This window comes from Gavialis gangeticus, unplaced genomic scaffold, assembly GCF_001723915.1.
Source record: "Gavialis gangeticus isolate Ggan-Ray unplaced genomic scaffold, GavGan_comp1, whole genome shotgun sequence".
Taxonomy (NCBI): domain Eukaryota; kingdom Metazoa; phylum Chordata; order Crocodylia; family Gavialidae; genus Gavialis; species Gavialis gangeticus.
The window spans coordinates 878,831-889,132 of NW_017728965.1; the positions used below are offsets into that span (position 1 = coordinate 878,831).

Sequence of the window (10,302 nt, forward strand, 5' to 3'; positions counted from 1 at the left end):
ATTTTTTTTACTTTAAACATCAACTCTCCATGGAAAAGTGTGATCTTTTGTTGAAAACCCTAATGCAAAAGTGCTTTCCTTAGTTTTGCTCAAAAAATGAAAGTTTATTTGGAAATGCGTATCAGTCTTCATGGCAACTGTACTTTGGGTACCTTACAACTCCAATCTTTGCTCCCCAGCATGGCCTACTTTATCTTATTTTGAGGAAGATAGCAATTTTCTGTCCATGTAAAATTAAAACAAGTCCCCTCATGTTTGCAGAAGTCAATATACACACCATGACAGGACTATTGCTGGAAGGCAGCCTGCAATAGCAATGCCACATAATGCCCCTCTTTCTGTCATGTAGGACAGTACAAGTATTCTAGCCAATATCCTGCCTTCAGATCCCAGAGTCTTGTTCTCTTACACATCCTGCAAAACAGATCCAGTTAATTGATTTGGGGCTTAATTCCCCACATAGTTCCTACACCATTCTGCAGCACAAAAGTGAGACTGCTCTGCAGTGCAGTTTTAATACTACGCTTGCAGCATGTGTAGACATATCTGAACTAATTATAATCTTGGTAGGTCAGGTACCAAGGGCAGTGAAGTCATGGACATAAAGGCCTTCCTGGGTCCCTGAGCACACACTTGGACAGTTAGCTCATGTGCTGCCGTAGCACTAGTGGTATCAGTACGTAAGCAAGGTAGGTTAAAGAGAGGTCATGTAAATCTGCCCATGCTGCAGTCACACCCAGTTTTCAGTTCAGATAGTCTCCGCAGTAGCATTATTCCTCTGGTTATAGCACAGGATTAGGAGCTTGGAACCTCTCCGTTCGAATGCCAGCTACAGAGCTGCTCAGTCAGAACATTTCATCTGCCTTGGTTACTTAGGAATTTTGCAAAATGAGAGCGGCAAAAGGAAAATTTGAAAAAGTAAAAACTATAAAACCCTAGGCAGCCTTCTTTTTCCTGCATTCAGTGGCACATTAACAGAAACAGAGTTTTCAAAATTTAAGTATTAGTATTTTTTGATAGGTCATTTGTCACTGAAGAAACCTTTAACTGAAAAATTTCAATAACATCTATTTAGGGAAAAGGGGGCTGATTTTCAGAAATGCTGAACATCTGCAGCTCCCATTGACTGCAAATAAAATGGAGACCTTCTCAGCACTTATGAAAAAACACCAAACATCTTTATGATTACACTTATCTACCAACATGTAACTAAAATTCTACCCAAAATTCTCACACCTCTATAACTTTAAAAAAAAATCAGTTCTATTTTTATGTTCCCTATTAAGGCAGACATTTAATTTGTCCAGTGCATTTTCCCAAACTGACTATTATATTATCACCAAACATATTTAATTCTGTTCAAATAGATCCTAAAAATATATCAACTCTAATTCCTATTTAAATTACATTTGTTTATTCTGCTTTATTGTTTCATAGTGAGGGTGCTAAAGCTGACATCCCTAAATTTTATAAGCTTAAATTACTAGTAACTCCAAGTGAAAGCTGAGGGCTTTGCTAGAAGGCAACAAACATTAAGAGAGGTGAGGGTATATGGTGCTAGTAAAGGAAAAAGAAAAATTGGAGAACAAAATTGGAGAACTTGCAGACCCAGGATTGTGCAGGTCAGGATCTAATGTTTCTACAGTGGCCACAACAGGCCACCTTTTCACCAAGTTACTGAAAACGCTCCAACCAAACAAGCAAGTAAAAAGACAAGTTGCATATTTAGATGGACAATACATACAAGACCCCCAAATTCTACACTAAAAGAACATCAATTTTGCCACACCAAAACTTAGAAAGGGCCAGATGAGCCTGCACTCAGGGCTCCCAGCTTCCATTTGTCCCTCTTTTTAGCCAACCCCACTCATACCTACCTACACATGTATCCTGTTCCTATCTACCTGAAACTATCTTCCCATTTCTGCTCCTCACATTTGCCACATATATCCAATATCTTCTCCCGGCACCTGTCCAGCCACTCTTCATCCATCCTTGCCACAGTCAGCCCTTCCACCTGTCTGCTCATCCTGTCAACACCCACCTCCCGCTCCTAGGGGCTGGTCTACTGCCCTCTGTAAGTAAAGTATAGAATCTCTGATTTTCATTGATGACCACTATTAATGTCCTCCGATTTAACTGAGTTAGATGCATAACATGCACCTGATTGCTGACCCCCTTGAACATGTACATACAGATGCACACATATTTATATTTCTATATACATACACTGGGACAGATTTTCAAATATGAGTAGAGATTACAGATGTCCAATTAGATATACCTTAAAACAACTGATTTTCAGAAACTGCTGAAAATTCCCTCAAGAGATCAGACCTCTCTTAGAATCATCGCAAGCTGTCACTTTTGAAAATCTGGGTAAGAATGTGAATGTGAGAGTGTTAAAACAACATCCTGCCCCTTTAAAATTCTTCCTAGCTGACTGGGTTAATTCCAATGAGTTCTTCTTGAAAGGCAGGAAAGAATTTTAAGGGGCCACTGCTGCAGTGTTTATTGTTGTTATTAATTACATATATTAAAGGTGCCTATCACCATAACATCTGGGTGCTATCTGCATTTGATTATTTATATATAAAAAATTGTCCACCCTTGTGACAATTTTAATCAAGTGTTTCAGCTGATAATTGCAAGCTGTCAAGGTTAATACAATAAGGCTCATCTCTAATTCTTTTTCCATTTCCCTCCAAGAAAAAAAAAACCCTCAGGGATAATGGCTATGGTTTCTATATTCCCAACTCATCAGGGAGTGTCCTGCATTGAACCACCTTTATTGAAAAGTTACATCGATTCAATATATAGTAATACAGGCAAAAATAATTACAGCTTTGCTAGCAGTGTAAGACCTTAATCCAAACCTCACAAACATTCAATAAAAAGTGATACAGGCAGGGAATAGGCTTTTGACAGTGCAGCCCCAAAGGGAAGTTGGGGGGAGGAAGGAAAAAATCTTATATAAGAAACACCTTAAAACACTTCTGTGCCACTTAGAAATATTAAAAACCTGGTTTATGCTTAAATTTTGCTGGCATGGTTGTTGGTTCAGTGTGAAAAAACAAAATCACATCAACAGCCAACACAGCTCCACTGGCAAGAGCTCACAGTTCTACCAAGAATAAATACCACATACATAACCTTTTCAAGTAGAACTTGTACATCTGAGGAGCTGGCTTAAACTAAATATGAGGACAGAGTCTAAACGAAACTCAGGAAAAAATATATGTATGGACACACATCAGTTTAGCCTCCACTTTTAAACAGCTGCACCATTTTAACATAACCAATAAATTAGTGCAAGAAGCAAGGATTTCTTAGCATGGTATCTTTTATTAAACTAAATGTGTAGTTGGGATAAAGTCAGACAAGCTTTTGAATGCAAAACATTCTACTTCAGGTCACCTGAGGAAAAATGTCTTGCATTTGAAAGCTTGTCTGCCTTTATCTCAAGTACATAGCTGGTCTAACACAAGAGAAATCTTTGCCTCCTGCATAATTTCTGGACCATCATGGCTACAACATCACTCTTACAATATAGTAAGTTAGTGCAGCTTCTTCATGAAGCAAGTTCAGTTCCTTCCCACCTCCACACAAGAGACAGAGAAGGTGGTTGTAGTTAATTCACAGCGTTAGCTTTTTTGGTTCCCATTCCAATGAATCATTGACAGGTTATGAAAGAACATTCTTCAGAAGCTCACAGGACAGTGGTTACTGCTGCCTTCTTTTGGGTAAGAAGTGGCACTATCAGAAGTTGTCCCATCACCTGTTAGGCCTCATCCAGATGAGCGCAGACGTGTGGTACACAGTGCCACCCACCTGTCTGCAGCGCCACCCCCCATACACGCAGGTGTTCCAAGCACTGTTATCTTGCAGGTTTTGGAGGGGTTCACCCTGGGAGATCCCAGGATCAAAAAACCTGCACTTTAAAAAAGCGGGGCAATGCACGTGGTAGCAGCACACACCGCCCAAAACTGGAGCCTGGCCTGCCAGAGCTATGTGCTGGCTGCCAGCCAGTCTCCCAGCTGCAGGAGTGCCGTGGCTCCAGCTCCATGAAGCCCCCAGGTGAGGCTGCTGGGGCCAGCACAGTTGCTGGCCCCAGCCTCCCCTACCCCAATTATGTGCATGGCGCGAGCATTCCCTGGGGCAAGTAGCAGTGGCACAAGGTGTGCTGCTGCTTCTTGTCCCTGGGGAAGCAAACATCAATGCTCATGTAGATGCAGCCTTAGTGGCTTGGTTTCCCTTCCTGTATAATAGGACTAAACACCATGTACCTGTTTCACTTGAGGTTTTGAAAATGAGCTGCTTGCATGAAACATGCTAAGAAGTTCTTAACCTTTTCAAGAACAGCACCCCACTCCTTCTACCTTTTTAAAATAAAGGCATTTTACTCCTTGTGGACAGTTGAATCTCAGGTGGTCAGTTACACTTCCCTCTTCTGACTCTGCCCTCATGTTAGAGCGTGTGCAGCTGGTTGAGATCATCACAGTCAGTTTAAGTGTGCCTGCAGTTTTTATTTATTTATTTACACTATGGTGAAATAAGAGGCCATGCTATGCCCAAACTTTAAGTACATGAGTTATTTTATGGCTTTCAATGGGAATAGATTTTTGCTGGATTAGGACCTTCCATGGCTTTGAAAAGATGACACACTACTTATTATAGAAACAAAACTTAGGTTACCCAACAAAAGTTTTGGGCACAGTACCAGTTTTAGGCAGTTTCAAATGATACTGTTGCCATTATGAAAAATATAGCTGCAATTTAATCCGCTGTTAAGTGCCTCATAAATAACTGACATATGTCCAGTGTTCTGGAATGTAGTAGATAAAGCTAAAGAGACACATGATGTAAATCAAATTAAAGGGAGGCTGGTCCAATACTGCTTCTGAAGCTAAATTAGCAAAATCAACTTTTGGTCCTTGTCAGATACACTGGGACTTGTAACCGTAGGGTCAGGCCTAAAGAGCTTCATGTGCAAACTGCCATTTAGCTCCATGTTATCCATCCCAGTAACTATGTAACCATTTCCATAGATGAGAAAGCTGAAGGTAGAGTGGTTGAAGGGAAAAACAGGTGGACCCCCATGCAGAGTTTTGACCCTCCAGAAAGGAGAAGTGGCAAGTGAGTCTATGAAGTTCAGTAGGGATTTTGCTGTGGTTACAGATTTTATGCATAAGACTATCAAATACCATGGTGATGGACAACATTATAAACAGAATCACAGAAAATTAGGGTTGGAAGGGACCTCAGGACTAGGGACAGAAGCTACACATCAGCTGGTTTAAGAGATCAGAAACTGGTTTAAACTTGTAACAGAACAGAAGTTCAGTGCATATAAACTGGTTTCAAAATGTAAAACCAGTTTATGGAACTTCTGTCTCAGACCCCTTCCTGATTCAAGTTAAATCAGAGTCCCCCAGCATCCCAGCATGCTTTGCAGCCCTGGGCTGGGCTGTGCTTTCTGCTCTAGCAGAGCAGGGTTGGCCTTGCCCCTTTGGTTTCTAGCCTAAGCAGTGAGGGCTGGCTGACAAGGGGGTGGGGGCAGGAAACCCAGCTGGCACAGCCAGGTCTGCCTGGCAGGGGTAGAGCAGCCCTCGCCCAACTTTTCCCCACTGGAGTGGAGGGGGTGGGGGGCATGGGCCAGCAGGCTCAGGGGGAGAGAGGGGGATTACAGCCCCACTGCCTCCTTCTGTCTCTCACCCACAAGACCTCAGCTCAGGTCGGCCTCGCTTTCCCCCCTTCTCACCACTCTAGTGGTGGGGCGAGTGGCCACAGCCTGCCCAGGCAACTGCCTAAGGTGAAGTGGGGGAGGAAAGGGATTAAACTCCCCTGTTTCCCCTCTCTCCCACCAGCATGGAGACCCCAGCCAGACAGCCGCTGGGCCCCTGTGCTGGTGGGAGAGAGGGGAGACAGGGTGATGTAATCCTCCCTTTCCCCTTTTGCCCGTGGTGCTGCCCGGGCTGGTGTCTGGGCACACCCAAACCTAGCAAGGGCTGCTTCCCCCTTCCCCCTCCAGGCACACCCTGGCTGAGGTCCCTGCAGACCGGGCTGGGGGTTTAAACCCCTCCCCAGTCGTACTCAGCCACCTGCCAGGATGTGGCCATACCACCCCACAACTCCCCCCCCACCAGCTCACCTTCGCTCCAGCCTTGCTGCTGCTGCCAAAGGGAAAGGAGGGCTCATTCCAGCACCCCCAGCTTCTAGCTTGAGCCACTGCAGGCGTGTGGCTGCATTTCTGGAATCAAAAGTGAATGTCTATTCATTTACAAATTGGTTCAATCTGTGCAGGTTAGGCTAGCCTGCAAAGACTGAATCTATTCAGGCTCAGGCTTTTTGAATGTCTGTACTTAGCCCAGGAGGTCATTTAGTTCAATCCCCTGCTCAAAGCAGGACCACTCCCAACTATATCATAAATAGACAAGGAAGTGATGACTTCAGTACTACAGTGCCAATATTCCTTTAAAAAAAAAAAAAAAAAAAATCAAATCTCAAGGAGAAGCCCACAAAAATAAACCTTATTTTTAACAAGTAAAATTTTTCTACAGTACTAATTCAAAATTAATAATTAACAAGGTCAAGGCAGGAAAACATTCTCTCATGAGAGCTTCAGGGTTGTGGGGGCATTATTCTTATTATTTAATTTGGTGCAGATGGAAGGTTCTAGATTGACAGGCCTGGAGAAGAAAGCCCTCCCTGTATTTCCCTGCCAACATGTAAGAGCCCTGGTTCTGGAGAGAGACACCTCTGAGAGTTTATGTCCAGTTAATTTTTGGCCCCTCTGCTATGATTGTTTACCAAAAGATCCAGCAGTGATGGTCTGTTTATAAACCTCAGCTCAAATTTTCAAAAATAAACAGTGATTCTGGAAGGCCAACTTGAGAAGCCCTAGAAGAGACTGATTTTCAAAGAATGCCAAAGACCCAGCATCTGAAAAACTGATCTGTAGAAGACATCTCAGATTAAGCACTCAAGATTATTACCACTTCTGAAAACTTGAGTCCTGACTGAACTGTACTGAAATCACTTATTTAACCAATACAGTACTATCAGAGAGCAATAACTTGACAAGTTTAGAATAAACTGGCAAGCTAGTTGCTTCAAGGTTGTTAGCTCCTCTTTTCTAAATGTTAAATAGGAATAAAAGAAACCAAAAGTGCAGTAACATCTTCCCTTGTACCACTTTTCTATAAAACATTGCCAAAGGGAAGGCTGATCTCAGATGGGAGGAGAGGCCTCATTCAGTTTCCCTGTTAATATACAGCCCTTTGTTTTGCTTCTGTAAAATACTTGCCAAAATCTCAACCTTGTCAATCTTTGTTTTCAGCCATGACTGGTCTTGTCGTTCCCCCGATGTAAAGAAGAGGAGAATTTCCCCTCTTTTTTCCCCTCCCTCTCTCATTTTTCTTTTACAGCACAAAACTACTTATTGTGATGGACCACTGAAAAAGAAAAACATATGGCACTACAAGCTTTTTTTTGGGGAGGGGGGGAGGCATGCCCAGAAACACCTCCTCCCCCAGTTTTTAAAGACTGGACAAGATACAAGTCTGCATCTTTTACATGTTCCAGATATCTTACATAGCCGCGTCAACTCCTAAAGCATCATGAACAAGGAATCAGCCAAGAGCCAGAATGAGTGACAGTTGGCAAAATGGGGTTAAAAGTACAAGGTCTTTCTTGATGAACATGAAACCTTCCTAACATTTGTAAAATATTGAAAAGGAGAAAGAAATTGGCAAACAATTCAAGCTTGATATTTTGGATACTATTTGTTTTACTTTGTAGGAAAAAAAAGTTGAAGTTTCTATTTTCTATGGAGCCTTTCAGATACAAATTTAGTTTATGCAGAAAAAGAAAACCAACAAAACAGGGTACCAGCATGGAAGAATATCTAGGACAAACTGAGATGAATGACGGAACTTTGGTGTATGTGTGTGTTTGCTTATAGTTTAACCTCTTTAAAATGTAAGATGTTTTACAATTATTTAAATAAATAAACTTGTAACTTATTGTATGTAGAGGTAGAAATTAAGACTTTTTTGGACTTTTTCCTCCTGTTGTACAATGAAGAAAAAATGATGCAAAAATGTAGTGACAAGTTTAAGAGACGTACTATTATTGCTGCAGTTGCTCCTCACTTCTGTCCCCCACCTCTTATTGAATCATGTGCAAGGATGTATAGGATTCTTTCTGATTAAGTCATCACAAACTTTTAAACACATTATGGTATATACAAGTTAACAGTTAATGTATGAATTTTATCCACGTTTATTTTTCCTCCATCTTTTGTTTCAGTTTAGATTTTCAGGTACTGCGATAAGGTGGGTAGTTTCAAAGAACCTACCGGTAAATGACTAGCATTCTGGGTTTTGAACAAACCAAACTGACACATGGTACTGAGATAATTTTTCAAATACCAACATGAATTGGGAGGAAGGGTTCTCTAGCCAATTGTTTTCCATGAAGATAGGGCAGATTTAGAAAGTTTGGTCACACTTTATATTAAGGGTGTATTCATAATGAGTTAATGCATGATAAACAGATACATACTTATATTTACAATCCAGTACGGTATCTATAACATTGCTGATATGCCTGCATCAGAAACTGGTAAAAAATGGTAAGGTAAGTATTTTCCATGAAGAGTTCCATAGAAACAAAAATTTGTTTTGTTTGAAATTTTGTGCATGTCAATGAAAATGAGGAACCGAAATTTTACAGTTTTTTTCCATTTTCCATTTCCTGTTTGAAAGTGGGAAGAGGAACCAGCGAGTTTGGAGGCCAGAAACAAACAAATGAAAAATGTGCAGTTTTCTGAAGGAAAAACCCAAGATTTCCTTTTAATTGAAAAGCCATTTTTATTGGAAAAAACTCGATCCATTCTACTGACAGTTCTCTGTAATATATACTATTCATGCTTGTAACAATCATTATTTAACTATTTATAAACCCTTAATACAAAGCAACACCCCAAATTCTATTTGCCCATTCACCCAGTAATTTTGCTTGATGGGCAAGTAGCATATTAGTGTTTTCTGTGATCATTCCATGTGATAGAAGATGAGCAAGTCCATACCGGACTCTGAATAGTAGATGTGACAGTTTTGCAATACTAAGGTAATTTACACTTTGAGGGAGTGGATTAGAAAGAGAATATAAAGCTTCTTTTTAAATCAAAGAATCAAATCATTCCAGGGTAGTTAGTGACTGAAAGCTGCTTGGTGTCCTGTGTGGGACTTCATAAATTTTAATTTAGCCTCTAGCAGACAAACCTGTCTGCATCTAAAAAACAGCACTGCAAGACCACAGTCTGCAGGCGAACATCACTAACTTTTCTTGTTGAAATAACCCAGTAGTGTCAATGAAACTGATTAGTTATGGCTACATCATGCCAACATTACCATTAAAATTAAAAATGTCTTGATTTTTCATTAGAAGTATTTTGCTAAAAATTTAGCCTGTAGGTTGATAAACATTAAAGCTTAGATGCATAGAAAATTAATTTAAATTCTCAGGAAGACTCGAGAAGAATTGGGTCACTTAAAACAAATGCTTCTGAAATTTTCCTTTGACATATATAAAAATATATATATTTATATGAGGTCTACCTAGTCACTTGATTGGAAGAGCCAAGAGTCTGATTTGGAATCAAACTGAAAACCTTCCTAAAAGACTAGCTTGAGTACTTACAGGAAGAGACATTAATAGAGCTACTTAATAAGATGTACACAAATAAAAAAGGACTTCTTGGTTTGATCTGAGCTGAACAAATATAACAAAAACATAGGAATGATGTAGGTGTGAATTTTGCTCATGTATGGAAAGCATTGCAATCAAGGTGAACACAGAACTCGCTGGTAGCTTTACAGAGAAAACATGCACATTAATACAAACAATCAACAAGAAAATGTTGACGATGAAATAAGGACTTGCAGTGGCAAAAAATGAAAACAAAACCCCCACAAAAATAGCGTACAAATTTGTGTGTAAGGATTTTTTAAAAGTCATAATACATCTGTCCCTTTTTAATTATTCCTGTTTAACAATTCCCTGTCAAGTTTCCTTTTTGCCACTAGAATTAAAAAGTGTTGTGATAGGCAATTACAAATGTTATCATGATTTTAAAAGAATATGATTTATTCCATTATTTATCTTGATATAGCATCTTATTTTCCCTATTTCTTTGCACATTTTCAATATGCATGGGCTTTTTAAAGACCATTCTCTCCCTTTTGTAAATTTACATTTATTTCTCCCAACTGTATAGTTTTGTTTTGTTTTTTTGCT

The 10,302-nt window shown here is 40.1% G+C and overlaps 1 protein-coding gene across 1 annotated transcript in view; it reads left to right on the top strand.

Annotated features, from left to right (window-relative positions):
• The window catches only part of EBF2 (early B-cell factor 2), a 253,165-nt gene extending 243,195 nt beyond the window's left edge, over positions 1-9,970 (top strand). The window contains exon 16 of the mRNA XM_019504028.1: positions 7,340-9,970. Within this exon, the coding sequence (XP_019359573.1) occupies positions 7,340-7,371 (32 nt within the window). The 3' untranslated portion in view covers positions 7,372-9,970. The remainder of the gene's footprint in view (positions 1-7,339) is intronic.
• Positions 9,971-10,302: the final 332 nt, after the last annotated feature.